Source organism: Triturus cristatus, chromosome 1_2, assembly GCF_964204655.1.
Source record: "Triturus cristatus chromosome 1_2, aTriCri1.1, whole genome shotgun sequence".
Taxonomy (NCBI): domain Eukaryota; kingdom Metazoa; phylum Chordata; class Amphibia; order Caudata; family Salamandridae; genus Triturus; species Triturus cristatus.
Genome location: NC_140580.1, coordinates 948,394,531 through 948,412,640, shown reverse-complemented (window position 1 = coordinate 948,412,640; position 18,110 = coordinate 948,394,531). Strand labels below are relative to the sequence as shown.

Below are 18,110 nucleotides of genomic sequence, written 5' to 3'. Positions count from 1 at the left end.
GTGTGACCTATCTAGGGACACGTCCATTACTGCGTTGCAGTCTCCTCCCATTATCCATGGTTGCGAATCCCATCCCGCTAGCGCCCTGCTCACTATGTCCCAGTATTAATCTTGATCAAAATTTGGGGCATACACCATACCCAATATTACAGGTTGGCCATCTAACGTATCCTTGGCAAATATATACCTCCCTAACTTGTCCACCCCTTCTTCCAAAGCTATTAATGGTATTCCATGCCTCACCCATATTGTGGTTCCCCTCGCAAAGCTGGAGTAAGAAGTGGAGAAAATTTGTCCCCTCCATTTTTTGCGCAGTTTCGCCGCTTCGCTATCCACCATATGAGACTCTTGTAAATATACTATCTGCGCCTTGCGGCGCTGCTGCTGTGCATGTATTCTATGCTGCTTCTGTATCGAGCTCATACCCAGTTTGTTCCACGTTATTATGATGTATTTATCCTGTACATTCATCATGTAGTTCCTGTATCTGTTGAAACGCTAGGGTAATGTACAAAGGATAGATCCTAACTATCCACATCCGTAGCATGAGACCATCCCACCCCCTAAACAACCCAATACTCGGTCTGCTCATCCAACTATACCGGACCACATAACTTAACTGAACCAATAAGAACTCACTGGTCATTAAAATCGCCTTCGCCATGTGGGGGACATCGCCAGCGCTTCGCATACGATGCATCCTTTGACACAACAATACAGATAAGTTTCTACGGAGCCTGGGTCTAATTAGTGTTTAAACACTTTGAATGTACTTTCCGTTACCGTTATGTTACAATAGAACACTCTACAAAAGCTATACTTGCGGGTACAATCAACCATATAAGTCCTTAATGAGTTGTGGAGTCGCAGATGGAAACAGAGCCACACTGCCTTCAGAGTCTGATTCGTGCGTGGCTTCTTCTTCCGAGGAGTACTTGGCTTCCACTCCTGAGGCATGCGTGAAGGTGGCCGCAGCGATAATCGCCTGTGATTTATTCTGTTGCATCTGTTGCATGGTGATGTACTTGCGTGCAGGAGTCCGGCACGTTCTCTGACTTCCTCAATCAACGGATGCCGCTAAGCTGGTTCGGCTCCTCCCAGTGAGTTGAGTGTTAGTTGTTGCAGCGTTAGTTAGTTCCATCACTTCAAGCTAGTCATCCACATCCCCGTGGCTTTCGAAGAAATAAGATTTTTGTTCATGCAAATTTTTTTAATGCGCCGGGAAGAGTAGTGTGTATTTCAGGTTCAAGTCTCTAAGCTTTTTAACCGTCAAGAAGGAAGACCGCTGTCTTTGTACCAACACTGTGTAGTCCGGGTGCAATGAAATTTTTGTATTTTCAAAATTTATCGGAGATGATTCACGAGCTTTTTGCAGGAGAGTGTCTCTGTTGCGAAAGTTTAGTAGTTTCACAATGAGAGGCCGAGGGGGAGCCCCTGGTTTTGGTCGTCCGGTAGGTATCCTGTGCGCTCGCTCTATGCAGTATTTCATAGAAAGTCCCTCATTAGTGACATGATCCCGGAACCACTGCTCCATATATCTTGTTGCATCATTCCCTTCACTTTTTTCGGGCATTCCAATGACGCGTATGTTATTACGACGGGCTCTGCCTTCTGCGTCTTCCACCCGGTCTAGTAGGATAGCTACCTGGTCCTGTATCTGTTTTACCTTGGTTTCAGTCTGTTTTTGTCGTGGGATCACTTCCTCCACCGTTGCGGCATTCTCTTTCACTTTGTCCGTGAGCTTAGTGTGGTCCGCCCGAAGCAAGTTAAGGCCAGTAGTCAGTGTCCCAACCTGAAGTTCTATCGCCTTCCTCGAGTCACGCACTTCCTTTAGTATGAGATCCAGCTCGTCCACAGGTGCAGGCACTTCAGAAGAAGGAGTACATCCATTCTCAAGCGTGATAGCCACAGGGTCCGCTAAATCCGGGACAGAGTCCTGTCCGCCATGGTCTTGCTGCTTCGCTCTATTACGCCCCATCTTACAGGTCGACCGTACAACAGATAGGTTGGTTAGGTCGAGAGCGGTCTCCCAGCGGTCCTGTCGTGGATCTTCAATACACTACCTCAGCGCTCCCCCTCAGTCCTCCTTCAGCCATTTCGCTGCTCACTCACACCTGACACCACACTACCTTTCAATGCCTGCCCTTCAGTGTGGTAACGCGGTATCCGAACAGGGGTGAGAGGCCTTGATCTGCTTGCACCAGCTGCGCCGTATAAATCCCGGCAAGTTCAGCACAAATCCACTCACCGTAGTGTCCCACTGTTCGTGCTCCATGTTTGCAGAGATATGTGGTTCAGTCACGCCGAGTCACAGCAACCAGGAGTCCCTCCAGCGTTTGACTACTCCAGGACACGCTGCGATCCCTGCTCTGCCGACCCCACCTCAGCAGTGTTTATATAGCCTTCGCTGCCTCCTTTGTTCCCCAGGAGTCATCAAAATTATGCCGCCGCTCTCTTGCCAACACCCCCTCCTCCTTTATGTCGAAGGAGTTACCGGTCGCTCTACTCCGCTGTCTCGCCCGTGCTTCTCTATGTCAGCGTGATGGCGCCCACAATTGCCACACACCTAGCACTGTCTAGTAGTTCCTCGCGCCACCACATCAGTTCGAAATCGTCGGGGATCATCCACTAGGTTCTCGCTCTGGCCTTGCATACACTTGTGGCCTCTTTTGCCTTCCGTCAGCGTCGGCACTCTCTGGGAGGCGCCGCCACTGCCAGTACACCACAACTTCCTTCTGCGCCACAGGAGAGCAGGTAGCATGGCATCCCCGGACTCGCGTAATCACAGGCCACGCTCTGCAGGCTCACCTCCCTCGCAGCGCTCCACTCCCGATTCTTGCAGCCTCGCTTTCCCTCATCCACTTCCCGGCATCGGAGTTTCACAGCCGCCGGAGCTGCGCTCACTTGATACCACCACAGTCCCGTAGCCGTTGGTGTTATGGCTTCTCCCGCCAGTCCCTTCACAGCTCTCCGCACTCGGCTGCGCCGATAAGCCTCAGGGATCGTAACGTCAAATGTGTACGCAACCTCTGTCTTGCAGGCAGCACTGAGTCCTCACGCCTGTCTCAGCTGATCGCCCCTTCACTTTTGATGTCCATCCAGCATGTTTTACCAAGTGTACGCCAGGATTTTTCGGCCCAGGTCCGGAGCTAGTCTACAAGACGACCGTTCTGCTCGGGTGCTGGCTATGCCCCCCCCTTGCGACGCCAGACTCAACAATATTCTACTACCGTAACCTGGCCCACCCCTCCATTAGCTCGGTTGAGGACAGATGTTAAACATTGGCGATCCTTGCCTTTATCGCTGGTGGGCCGTGCAGCCTTGTTTAAGATGCTGGCCCTTCCCTGCTTCCTGTACATTCTTCAGAACTGCCCCTACAGAGTCACAGAGGCATATTTCCAGGCGGTGGAAGGTGAAGTTCGCACTCTGCTCTGGGACGGCAAGGCCCCCCGCATTGCTACCAAAAACTGATGAAAGGATGGTATGATGGGTGAATCTCCCTCCCAGATCTCCGACTTCATCACTGGGCCTCGCAATTGGTTGTGGTGAACCACTGGATATATTGCTCCCATGACGACCCTGCGTACTTACTAGACAAATATCAAACGGGAAGAGAGGGCTACTTGGGTGCACTTTATATGAAGGTCAAGAGAGGGTGGTATTTTGGGCCCTTTTCCCACACGGTAGCGATTTGGCATCAGGCGAACTCCCGATTGGGTTGGTCTATTGTCCTCACAAAGGCGACACCGCTGTGGTATGCCCAGGGGCTGGGTTCCCTCTGTTATCAACCAGGCTTCGTCAGATGGGATACGATTGGGATCTCAACAGTTGGAGATATGATCAAAAAGGGGTCTATCCTTCGATTTGAGGACCTTCAGGGACAATTCCAGATGGCGCAGGGAGAACTGTTTAGTTATTTACAAATCCGGCATGCACTCACCACAGCCTTCCCAGATCGTACGAATATCCCAGAGTCTACCCCGTTGGAAGATCGTCTTCTTGATGGGCCCCTACACTCAAAAGCAATCTCGTTAACTTATAAAAAAGCTATGTAACAGCTTACCAAACACAATTCACAAACTCAGGGAATGGTGGCAGGAAGACCTAGGACCCATCGACGACGAGGACTGGCAGACGGCCCCTAAAGACGCAGCGATTACCCTCCGCTTCCGACTGATTCAACTTAAAATCCTTCTTAGGTCATACCTTATGGGAGTGACCTTGGCGAAGATAGGCACCAGAACGGATCCACTTTGTCTTAGGGGTTGCGCCCAAACGGCTACCTTTTTTCATATGATCTGGGAGTGCCCGGCGCTTCTGCGACTGTGGGAGGGGGCTACAACACATATCCAGACGGCATTAGGGAAAGAAATGAATCTCACACCAGGGCTGGGTCTACTTAACATCTGGGTGGACACTGACTTTACAGAGATAGAACAACTGGCCACACTGGGCTACACCCTTGTCAAACGGGAAATCGCCAGTGGTTGGGGGGTAGCTAACCCACCGAGTGTCCAGACATGGATGAAAGAACTTGACAACTGTATGGTCGCAGAAAAGGAAGTATTTACGACACGTGGGTGCCCGAAGTAGTGGGATAAGAAATGGGGCAAATGGAACGATTACAGGGGCGGTATATGTGTTTCCCCATCGATAGAATTAGAACTGATACGTGATAGAATTCTGGATGTTGTTTCTATGTAAATGCTATTTTTCCCTTCGAAAAGTATTGTCATACTGTACCATGCTGAACTGAGGAACGTGACTGTATGCATATCTACACTCTCTCACACTCTCTCTCACACACACTCTCTCTCACACTCTCTCTCACACACACTCTCTCTCTCACACTCTCTCTCTCACACTCTCTCTCACACTCTCTCTGTCTCTCCCCCTTTGCAGGCTGCGTGTTTTGGTGCAGAACAAAGTGAAGAGTCGACATGGCACACAGCCCTGTGTGCCATGCCTACAACCCACTGCCATGGTATAGATCAGTCACCCCTCTAGCTGGGTGCCTTATACCAGTGGTGTAGGGTACGGGTGCTTGAGCCCTGTACCCCTACAGTGTTTAAGTCCATTCTTAGACATTGTAAGTGCTATGCTGCCATTAAGAATATATGGTGCTGGGAGCTTGTCAGCACCATAATGGCTACACTGAAAACTGGGAAGTTTGGTATCAAACTTCTTAGCACATTAAACCCAAACTGATGCCAGTGTGGGATTTAATGAAAAATGCACACAGAGGGCATCTTAGAGATGCCCCCTGAAAAACGACCAGCCTCTGGTGGGTTCCCTGACTGGTACACACCAGCCTGCCACCACGAGACAAGTTTCTGGACGCCTAGGGTGGGAGCCTTCGCTCCCTGAGCTCAGAAACAAAGCCTTTCCTGGGCGGAGGTGTTCACAACTCCCCCAGGCGAGGAAGAGCCATCTGTGGCAGGGGAGCTTCAGAGGCCTGGCAGCCTTTGTAATGTGACCCCCCGCAGCCTTTGTAATGTGACCCCCCCCACCCTTTCCTGCTAGCAGGAGCAGGCCCCCTTCCTGTCTCCCCTCCTTTTCGGCGGGAAGACAGGCTGGAAAAACTAGCCAGCCCAGAAGGTGTGCCCACCTCTGCCAACTCCACCCCTCAGGTGGGGGAGGCGAGGTGAAGCCCTCTCTTCAGTGCTCGCCATCTTGCAGATGGCAGGCACTCCCCAATCAGGATTAGGGATTATGCTCACTCCCCCACGTGGGGTGAGCACACCAATGGTGTAGTCACCCTAAGGTCAGTAGCCCATTGGCTACTGACCTCAAGACCCCTAAAACGCCCCCTAAATACAGTATTTAGGGGGAAGCCCTGAACCAAAAAAACAGATTCCCGCAACCTAAGAAGAAAAAGGACGAAAGAAGACCCACAGCAGAGGAGACTGCAGAGAACAACTGACTTGGCCCCAGCCCTACCGGCCCGTCTGCAGTTTCCAGAGATCCTGCGCCAAAAATCGTCCTGTCCTGCAGCCAGCAACCACCTGAACCAAGGGGAGGACTGATTGCCTTCAACAAAGAATGGATCTCCTGTGAACAGCAGCTCTGTTCAAAATAAATACCAAACAAAGACTCCGAGCCTGCTGAGGAAAAAGAAACCCGACGCCTGGAACCACTACTGCACCCGTCACCTACAGCCCGAGTTCAAGTGGCCCACCGGTCCCAGCGAGGTCCCCCAGCGCTCCAGGGTCCGAGTCCACCGTGGGTTGACCCCTCCAGGACTCCCCGACGTCACCTGCAGCCTCTGAACGGAGAACTCCCCCCGCCCCCCCCCCCTCTGCGAGTGGCCCGGTAAGGTGAAATCCGTCTTCAAAAAACACCACTGCATCCAGCCGCCCTGCGCCCTGGCGAAAGGAACCCGAGGTGCACCTACATCCCCGCGCCCTCCAACTTACCTGCCCAGCTGTTGGTTCCTCCCGGAAGTCTTCCTGGACCAAGGCTGTAGCTAAAAACCAAGATCGAAAATCCCCATTGAAAACAACAGGGCAACCAAGGCCAAAAAAGCACCCTGCACCCAGCCGCCCTTGCAACGCTGCGGGTGCACTTGGTGTACTAAACCGGATTCCCCTTTGCCCTGAGCCTAACTCCAGGAGCTTGGCTCCCACAACCTTGTGGCCTGCTCGCCAGCAGCCACCAACCGGAGGCCCCCTATCCCTCACTGGATAACATTGGGCCTCAGCACTCTGCACCCGGCCGCCCTGGTGCAGCTGAGGGTGTAACGAGAGTGCATCCTTGACCCTGGGGGAACCCTTGTTCTAACCCCAGAAGCTCAACTCAAAAGACCGATTACTTACCTGGTAACTGTTAACTTTATTTCTTTCCATAGGAATCCATTGACTGTTTTTCTCTGAGAATTGTTATTAGTGTGAAGTTGCTTTGTATGGAAACCAGAAAAATAACAATTGTGGAAAACTGATTTTACTTACTTTTTCTCTAGGAAATGTCCCAGCGTGATATCTAGGCATATCACACTGAGTAGAAAAAGTTATCTCAAAAGTAATCTCGAAAGTAACGTAAAAGTAACTTACCTGTAATTTTCATTGCAAAGTCGATACAAAGTATATGTACAGCATTTCACAGTATGGCATTACCAGTAATTCAAACTGTAACTATTTCAAAGGTACATTTGCATTTCAAACTGTATATTTACTGCAAAGTATTTATGAACTTACCTGTGCCAGGCTTGCTTTGTTCTAGAAAATAAAATAACTTAAAGAATATTTTTATACAAAACCAATTGATCTGAAGTTTAGTCTTTGAGTGTGTGAAATCATTTGCTGATTGAGCGGGTACAACAAATTCTTAACACTGTCCTCTGGTACTGCCTTACTTCTCGACCACCCTACCACAAATAGAGAATAAGGTTCTATCTAATTTTGCCTCTGCCTGCCTTTGGGATTCCACTGGACTCTGTGCACACTATACCTCACTTTGGTATAGTATATACAGATCCAGCTTCCTACAACAGAGTGACAAAAATGTTGTTTGATCATCTACGTTTCTTACTGCCAGTACCTCAAAAATTCCCTTAGCTGTCTGGAGGTATTGTTCCCAGGACTTTGTGCAAAACTATTTATAAATAACTATTATCAAAAGATCCTCTATCAGCTCAAGAGAAAGCAGAATCATGGCTCGAGTTCCCCAATTTGGCTACATCAGGCCCTCACAGAAGGTATATGTTGGCTGCCAGCCAAAAAAGAAAATTAGGTCAATATTCTATGGTTGTAATGTAAATTGCATCAAGCAACTTTTCAGATGTCTTCCAGCCACACAAGCCTGCTCCTAGCTTAGGCCTGCCCAGCCAACATACCCCACGACTACAAGGACTAGGGCAAAAGATCTCTACATGTCCTAGACGTTAATCTTTAGGAACAGCATTTGATGCCCTCCTTCCCTCCACCCCTAGATTCAACTCCTATTTTAAAACAACAAATCAGACTTAGCATAGTTTCAAAAATAATAATATAAGTGTGTAATTGTATTTTACAGCCTGTAAATACCTGTACCAATCTAATGCTAGTGATGGACAATTTTGTGCTTGTGGTTTTGAAGTGTGAGTCAAATAATAATGCATTTTCATTGGAAAGTGGTACCAGCAGGAGACCTGCACAACTGCCGTAAAATGGAAGAAGCTTTGAGAGAAAAAAGGAGCAAAGAAAGATAAGGCACTTCTTTCTCTCTTTGTCCAAAGAGCAAAAAGAGAAAGAAGGGGTACTGAGAGAAACCTGACAGGCACTGAAGAAAGAAGCAGCAAACAACAACAAGACCAAGGAAAAGAAGGGGCACAGAAAATAACAGGGTACAGTAAAGGAAAGAAGAGGCACGGGGAGAATAATTAGCCACTGAGAGAAAGGAGGGGCATGGAAAGTAAGACGAGCATAGAGAAAATGAAGGGATACAGATCGAAGGAAGGGTTACAAATACCTAAAAGGTACTTGAGATTGAATGGGTGATGAGACTAGAGATTGAGTGGCTGCTTGTGCACACAAAACAAACACATAAAAAGCTTAATGAGACCTGGAGGGAGCACAAGAAATGAAACTGCTTAAAAGAAGAGAAGGAGCATTGAGTGATAAAATGAGTCAAGAAGACTGAAGGAGCTCAGAGGCATATGGAGCACAGACAATAAAGGGCACCGAGAGACAGACACGATTAACACAGACAAACAACACGAGATACGAGCAAAGAGAGACAGTCAGAACACAGAGGCACTGAAAGTGCACAGAGAGGTAAGAAGAGCACAAGCACCAAAATCAGAGAAACAGAAGTGGCACAGAGGTTCACATTTACATACAGCACACACAGAGGCAGCAGCATTGAGAAATCAAATGGATCTTAACCTAATAATTGTTGCTTCGTGTCAGAGGATCTCCTAGCTGTCATTATTTAATGTAATGATAATTTGCGGCATGTCAGAGTTCAGCTGCTAGTGTTTCGAATTCAGTGTGTCACATGTGATAATTTGAGTAAAACTTCAACATGGATAGAAGGAAGTAAGAAGTTATGAGACATGTTTCAGAAATGAGCTCCATTTGTGCACTGTTGTGGTCTGGAAACATGTTAATCATCGTACTTGGAAAGCTGGTAACATTGGTGAGAACTCGGAGATGAGGTTATATAAAATAAGCCATGTAAGATTTTAGGAGTAGCTTTGTGCTGTTTTTTAATAAACTTTTCTCTTGACTGTAAACATTACATGTATCCCAATATGTTACAAACATTCAAGCTGTTTCCAGATTTTTGGTTTGATATGGAGCTCATTCATGCCTAACATTATATCTTGGCCATATCATTGGTACCAACTCTTGAATTTGTTTGATATCAGTGCTTGCTTTGATCACCGGATTTCTGATGCTGTGATCATCTCCTTATCAGAATGCTTAATTGAGTGCTTATTGTTTTCTTATTTATTTTAGTAAAGCTGTTGAGAGCTTGACTGGTGACAGTGGATCTACTATTCAGCGCATAAGAGAAGACGCTCAAAAACAAGTGCAAAAAGTGGAAGATTTTCTAAATAGCAAAATTATTCAGTTGGAAGAAGTAAGTAAAGTATAAAGTATAACTTTCCACTGTAGAGTGGTTGACCTGTAACTGGATGGAATAGACACTGTGTTTAATGTGCTTGTTTGTTTGATTATGTCGATATATGTGAAATTCTGGTTTGTCTCATTAGTCTCTGCTGTTTAGGTTAGTGAACAATTTGGAAACTAAAGCAACAGTTTTGGTTTGTTATATGAACAACTGGTTCCTGTGAATCAGACGGGATCAAGGAGAGGACTTGGCACAACCACAAACATCTTGTCAGTTAATTAATTGCTGACAAATTCAAGCGAACGCGAAAGAAATTAGTTCTTTGCTCTATATATTTCAAAGCAGCATTCGACCGCGGTGACCATGGGATACTCTGGAAAGAACTAAATGAATGGAGAATCCCGTATAAGTAGCTTCGAGTCATTAAACAGCTATATCCGAAAACCTGTGCTGCTATGACTTACTTAGCATTGACGCTCTTTATTTAGGCATTTATCAAATAGACTTGTGTGTTTTAAATGTAACATTGTTGCAGTTTTAATTAACTCACATAATAAAGAAATCTGAATCTGCTAATATGAATCACCAACAATCTCACTTCATTTAGTCTTTTTTCCCAAAGATCTGTCCACTGGTAACTGCCATATTTGTTGTCCCAAAAAATTATGAATATCAGTTTCTCCGGTAGTAATGATTACCAGTGCTTCATAATGCACCTAGCTTAGGCAAGAGGGGCAGTGCTTTACCCAACACAGTGGCAGGTTGCTTTTCGGTCATCATCATCTCAGTTCAGTGTGCAGTTACAGAATTCCTAGCAGTAATGTTTCTACTGAACTGCCTTACTTCATCTAAAGCACCATAAAGCCTTTGTGTCTTATTGCGAAATTTCTCCAGCCATCTCCCCTGTGTTATCTGTAAAGATTATTAGAATTCAGCCAAAACACATTTCCTTTCAATTGAGGTTTTACCCTATGAACAAGGCGGTTCTCATCCAATTGTAACACTAGATAAGTCTAACATCAAGTGACAACACCCTCAAATCTCACTTTGTCATAATATATTAAACAAAAAAACAAGGCAACATTCAGTTGCCTTTTTTGAAAATGTAAATGCGCCACATTATTCAGTGATATGTGGAACCCCACCTTTAGCAGCGATATCTTGAAAAAAATGTTTCTTGTAAAACGGTTTATATTTGGAGATGTTTGTGAGCATTTGTTTATGCACCGCTTGCTTTTGGTCCGCACTAGGCTTGCAAGCTGGATGTAGACTCTGCCTCACCAAAATCCTGATTCTTTCCTTTTTGAGCTATTAAGTCACATATTTACTTTGTTTTGAATCATAGGATCATAGTACTGTTGCATGATTTCAGGTAGGCTGTAGCTGTTGTACAGATGGTCTTGCATTTTCCCCTAGAATGTGCTGTCAGAAGTAGGAGATTGTGAATGGGAGGCTTTCTGGTCCTGTGACTGCAAAGGCCAAATCATCACCCCTCCGTCACCAAGCTTGACAGCTGGTATGAGTTTCTTGCAATGATGCCTGTATTAGATTTCATTCAAATGTGTAGATCATCACAACCAGATAGCTCCATTTCGATCTCGTGCCCAGAAGTCATTGTTCAAAAAACTGTGGTTCATTCAAGTGTTGTATTGCAAACCAGAGGCATTCAACAATGTTCCTTGAGGAAAGAAGTGGTTTCCTCCTGTTTAACCTTCCACAAAAGCCATACTTTTTTAGTCTTTTCTAAATAGCATAATCATTAACTTTAACATTGAACATATTGAGAGAGGCTTATCGATCCCTTGTCATAGCTTGCGTTCTGCAGGAGCATCATATGGCCGGATCATGGTGTGAATTTGCAGAGAAGGCCGCTCTTGGGTACATTGGCAGTCTTCTTGAACTTTCTCCATGTGGCGATCTTTCTTCTTGTGGAATGTTGAAATTAATATTGCTTGGAAATTGATTTCGAGTTCTTGCCAGACTCTGTGCAACTGTCACAGATCGTTGACCCAAAGATGAATTGTTACTGTAAAGATGAATGCTCCAAACCAAACTGATAATTTTCTGTTTTTTTATATAAGTTATAACACTTCATGATAATTAAACAATCAAGTACACTTGTGTAGCATTACCTGAGTTCTGCCACCTTCTACCTGAAATGGAAGCAGTGGAGGGTGCACATTTTTCACACAAGGCTTCCGCATGTTGTTTAAAAAAAAAAATGGTTATTAAAATAATGACAAAGCGAAATATGTGTGTTAATTGACACATAAGCTTAGATTTATGTCCTTGCCTTGATGAAGACTAGATTAACCTCAGAAATTTAATATGTAAAGCCAATAAATCTACAGAGACTGTGCTTTGTTTTTCGCATCACTGTGGGTATGAATGTAGACCGCAGATTTATGTAGCACAAACTTAATCAGATGGCAACAAAGTGATGTACACATAACGCCCAAAATACATTTCTGCTAATAGTCCACTAAGAGTTAATTATTTCTGAGCTTATTTTTAATATTGTACTAATATTGTACTAAGTTATTGAAGGCTCCATATGTATGGGGTAGGCTAGTACATCTTGTGATCCAACAAATAGTGTTAAGAAGAAATTCAGCTTACTTGTCCTTTTTTGATTTAATCGCTGTAATTACCATCTTTGTTAATTAATTCACTGTCAACGTTGTAGCTGATTTTGTGTATAGGGTAACTATGTTTGATTTTATATTACAGGATCTAAAAACTTCCCAAACAAATGTGGAAGCTGTCTCTGCATTACTAGAGAACGAGAAAATTCTAAGGATGCATTTGGAGCAGAAAATGTCTGAAGTTCCACCTGCCGATGAGTTAAAAACTGACACTGCATCAAGACTGATCAAAAAGAACAGGTCAGTTCTTTGATTGTGAATCAGTTTATTAACTCAGAGCAGGACATATTATGAATTCTCCTGAGGTATCTTGGGCATGCGGGATTCTTACTCTGCGCATGCTCTAAGTACAGATGTACTGATAGTAGCATGCAGATTGTGGGATGTCTTGACCTGATGGGTCTTGGTGCTTCTCGTTCATTTGATTGATCTAAATGATATCCTGAGCACTTGTGGCTACAGAGTGACTGTGAATAATTAAGTCATAGTGTCTTGTAAAGCTGCAATAGAGCCTGTAGTAGCAAGGTATAAGAAACGTTTGCACTCAAAGCAGACGCTAAATGAAATGTAGTGATAATGTATTTTATTTCTTGTTTCTAATTGACATATTTACTGAGAAATATGTAGCAGCTTTCCAGATAGGGTTTTTTATTTTGTAGCCAATGTGGCCAAGGTACTTCATACATTTTGGTTCACATATAACTGAAGTGGTGAAGATGGATTGCTTTTATGAAGGCTTACTTAAATACATTAACTAAATATTAGACCTTGAATCAAACAGTCAAATCCCACCTCCATCTCCTTCAAATACAACCCTACCTAGGAACGATCCTCCACTCACAACGGGGGATAATTTACCTCATTACTGCCAGGATACAATCCTTCCAGACACTCATTCCCAAGTTGTAACCACATCAAAAGGTAACAGTGAGGACAGTTATGGTGCTCCTCAGTCTGATAGCTTCATGTATAGCCGTAATACCTCATGCCAGACTCAACATGTGCCCGTTGCAGGAGTGCTTAGCGCACCAGTGGACCAATTGAGGGTCATTTGAAACTACTTGTGTTGGTCTGCCGTCAGGCTTGCTACTCCCTGCAGTGAGGCCCTCCGGTGCAACATTCACTTGTTAGTGGAGTACCTCCTGGGAGTGGACAATGGCTTTGCAGATCTCCTCAGCTGAAGATTTTAACAAGTGGGAACTGGTCCAGGATATTTGTCTACTCTTTTCCACCTTTCCCACTGCTTTTGCTTGTGATTCGCAAACTTCTGCAGATATCTCTCACCCTCATCCCTGTGGCTCCCACATGGGCACAGCAGCCATGGTTCACCACACTCCTAGAACTCTCAGTATTTACCCACAATATACTGCCGTACAGACAGGACTTTTTTTACGCAGAACCACTGACAAATCAGACCCCAGGTCGCTCAACCTTGCGATCTGGCTTCTGAAGTCTTAGAATTTGGCTACCTGAATCTCCCACTGCAGTGTATTGATATTCTTAAAGAGGCACGCAGGCCTACTACTCGTGCCTGTTATGCTGCTAAATGGAAACGTTTGTTCACTACTGTCATTCCGAATACAAAGTTCAAGATTGTCTGCTACTTATTTCATGTGCATTCCTCTGGTTTAGCTTTTACATTTATGAGGTTACATCTAGCCGCAGCAGCTGCATACCTACAAAACAGACAACACACTTCCCTCTTCAGGATTCTGGTCATCAAAGCATTAATGGAAGGGCTTAAGAGTCATTCTATCTAGAGTGCCACCAGCTCCTACTTGAAACTTTAATATTGTATTAATACTTTAAATGGGCCCTCCATTTGAACCCCTCCACTTCTCCCCCCTCCAGTTTTTATTGTGGAAGGTAACATTCCTAGTTGCTATCATTTCACTCAGACGTGTCCGTGAGCTTCAGGCATTAACCTTAGATCCTTGCAATTGCCTACAGATAGGGTGGTACTTTGTACTAATGCTAAATTTCTTCCAAAGATGGTTTCTCAATTCCACCTTAATCAATCTATTGACTTGCCTGACTTTTTTCCCCAACCTGACTCAGTTGCGAAAAGGGCTCTACATACCGTACACGTAAAATGAGCTCTCCTGCACTATACTGTCAGAACTAAATCATTTAGGAAAACACAACTTCTCTTTGTTGCTTTGTCAAAACCACACAAAGGAAGGGCCAATTTTAAGTCAGGCATTTAATGTTGGATTGTCAAATGCCTCCAAACGTGCTATGCTAAAGCTAAATGAACTTTACATATCTCTTGTAGAGCTCGCTCCACTCGTAAAAAAGGAGCTTCAATGGAGTCTCTAGGAAATTTACCTATAGCTGATAAATGCAAAGCAGCTACTTAGTCTACACCGCATTTACAAAACATTACTATGTAGATGTGCTAGCCCATTAACACGCTAATGTGGGCCAAGCAGTTCTATGTACACTATTTCAAAGAACTGTAACCCTCACAGGTTTGCCACCGCTTATGGAGGACTGCTTTACAGTCTACAGCCACACATGCCTCGAATGGAAAATGTTACTTACCCAGTAAAAATCTGTTTGTGGCATGTAGTGCTGTAGATTCACAAGTGTCCACCCTCCTCCCTGGACACCTGTGTTTGTTGCAGTTACTTTTATGGGTTATCACAAACTCCTTTAGCATGGTCATTTCACTATACTAGGCTCTGCTTCGCATTCCATTCTCACCCGCCTTGTGGGAAAACTATCTAATAATGGAGTTGATGACCACGCACATTACCAGCAAGAGGAGTTGTCACACTACCTCTTGACTCGAAAGACTTTCTTAGAAGAAAAACAACTCGCACACATCCGAGCCCATTACTAGATAGCAGGATTATGCTAAGCATGTGACTCTACAGCATTACATGCCACAAACAGATGCTTACTGGTTAAGTAAAATTTTCCTTTCAAGATCTCTCATAGACAACTCACTACAAGCTCTTTTCTCTGATAACAGAGCTATTAGTTTGGGCTTCAAAGCAAAGCTTGCATGTCAAAATGGAAAGTTGGATGTACGGCAAAATGATCAACTTTTAGCTAGCAATTCCTTGCTGCCTATCTGTGGTTGATCTTCAATGCCTGAAGATTCAATTTCAGAGGAACTAGTGGTTCTATCATGCAGTGTAGCTCTTTGCTCAACCAGGTTTTCGTTCTGGTAAAGGCAATCCTAATTCTTTTTAAATGTGTATACTCTCCCACATTCATAATTACAAATTCCTCTTTCAGGTATACATTGCTTGCTTAAAATTCCCAGCTTGATATTTCTTTAAACTTCATTCTCTGTACTTTCTTTGCATAAAGGGACTGATTCCAATATTGGTTGTAATTGCTCAATTATAGTTGTTCATTTCTTTTCAGAAGTACAGGCAAGTTTAAGTTGTGTTTTTAATAATCTCAGTGAAGATTTTCTCAAAAGTGTTTTCCCAGTTTTTATATATTTATGAGTTGACCTTGCCATAATTAGGAAATATTAGAAGGCATATGCCCTTTGTTTACTTTGTTGCCTATATAGTTTTGAATTGAGATCTTCTCCCACCAATTAATAGTCTTACTTTTAAAATGTTTCCTGGTGCACCGATTTAGCCTGTAAATCACTTTGTTAATCAAAAGGACATATATCTGCTGCTGGTATAGTAATATGTTGTTATTTTATCTGAAGCAAGGAAGCTGCTTTCGCCTTTCTTGATTCAGTTAATAGTGCTTCTGCCATGGTGATGCAGTAAATAAAAATAATTTTTGTCAGAGGAGAAGATTTCACTAGCAGAAAGGCCTTATAGTTATAATTTGACGTCAGTTCAAATTAATTATTACTTATGAGATATTAAACATAAAGTCAACACGTAAATTTCATTTCAAGACAGGAGGCTAACATTATGCATACTTTCTTTTAATGCCACTCCTGAGCAGCTCCTTTAAAGAACACAAAATACACAACAATCCAGAACTAGAACCACACATAGTCCAATAAATGTCTCCTGCACAGAATGTTCATCCTCTTTTAAATGCTGCTCCTGAACAGATAAGTTGACTTTTTTAATCATAACTTATAGGATATTATTGTCAGAGTGTGTATGAAAGAAGAGAGGGTTGTATAGCTTCTAATTTTCAGAAGCGGAATGCTTGAGAAGCACGTGGTGTATGGTATGAATTTAAATAAGGCGAAATGAAGAAGTGTAAGTTTACTGTTTAAGAGGGCTCATTTAGAGTGTGTTGAAGTGAGAAAAGTTTATCGCATTTACAAGTTTGCGAGTGCAAGAGAAAACGAACAAAAAGGTTTAAGGGATTGCAGCGTGAAGTTTGTGGACATGCGCGTGAAGCAGTACCTTAGTGAGGCGTTGGTCAGATGAGATATTAAACATAAAGTCAACACGTAAATTCTCTTGTCTGCTGCAGTGAAAAACCCGACCAGTGCATCACTAGCTTTACATATGATAGACGAAGTGATGTTCATACATTAATTATACAGTGTCTATTCTTTAGTTCGTCCAACTGGTCACAGGAGACTAGCAAATGGATCTTTAACATCTGTTCCAAATACTTCCAACCCTCATCAAGAACACATCTGGCACACCACAGCGTCCTGGATCACTTGTGTATTTCTTATACAGAAATAACAATATAGTGTTGCTTTCCCTCAGGATTCAACTGGAAAAACAGCCCAGGTGTTTTTGCTCAAAATTGTTCTGACAGTACAACTTTTTTACAAAGTTCATCAATTGCCAAACTGCTGTCTTCGGTTTTGCATGGGAGTTGTGCTTGTAGATATCTGGCCAGATACAGGAGCCATCCAGTTGTTTGGATTACTTGGTGTACTGATCATGAAGTCTCCTGTTCCTGCGATCAGAACTTCTGATTTGAAATGGGCCGACTGGAAATGTTTTCAAGCACTCACATTGATGTCACACCTCTAATCCTTCATCCGGATAACAGTAACCTCACAGTGTTTCTAACAATACAACACCTTCTGCCTGGGCTTGCCACTACTTGGTAGCATCTGTTTTCCTGAGTAGTGTGCTGCTCATCGCAAAGTGTTTAAAAACCTCGTCAGCTGTAATAAATAATGTATAAATGCAATTACAATACAATACAATTGAGATTGCTGTGAAGGAGAAGTAGGATTAGATGTAGATGCATTTCCCATCTGGTTCAAGGACCTCTAATTCAATATATTGTTTTAAAATTGTCTTTATTGAACTTTGTATGCAAACAAAGACATTAGACAGTTGCGGATGATGACCCGTACACAACACTAGGCTTCATAAACTTATTATCAACCAATGGTATTTGAGCCATTCCTCATATTGTCAATATAGCCGGACCAATAAATGTGAATCTGACCTGCAGACAGACTAGGTAGTGGGGCGCCCGTCGGCGGGTGATCCGGGGGTCGGGGATTGATCAGTGGAGTCATGTGTCAGAGTGTGGAGATATGTGTCGAAGAGCGCCCAGATATCTCTGGGGTGGGATGTACGGGCTGTAGGTTGGCATAATCTCCCACCAAGCTCTTGCAGCGGTCCATACTCTCCAGACAGTCTGAAGGAGTGGGTGATCTGGCACTTCCCCAACCTACTGCTGTCTCCCTCTTGCCCAGAAGCAGCGCCATAGAATCCAGGCGATGAGAAGCGTATGGCACATTTTGTGTATAGCCCAGCAGGGCCACTAGGGGGTCCGGGGTCATAGCGTGTTCGGACATGGCAGATATGTGTGTGAATATAGCCATTGCAACTAAATTCAAGTTAATGAAAACTTGACCTCTGTGCACCGTAAACACTGCGTTTAGCAAAATGCTCTTTCACAAAGTAAACCAAACAAATTCGTCAATAAACAATGCAATTAATTACAAAAAACTCCATGATGAAATGCCAAGAAACATTGGCTCATATTTTCATAATG

The 18,110-nt window shown here is 44.0% G+C and overlaps 1 protein-coding gene across 1 annotated transcript in view; it reads left to right on the top strand.

Moving 5' to 3' along the window:
• CDK5RAP2 (CDK5 regulatory subunit associated protein 2) overlaps positions 1–18,110 on the top strand; it is a 723,544-nt gene that overhangs the window by 72,294 nt on the left and 633,140 nt on the right. The window contains exons 6-7 of the mRNA XM_085609970.1: positions 9,438–9,561; positions 12,283–12,437. Coding sequence (XP_085466096.1) covers positions 9,438–9,561; positions 12,283–12,437 — 279 coding nt within the window. The remainder of the gene's footprint in view (positions 1–9,437; positions 9,562–12,282; positions 12,438–18,110) is intronic.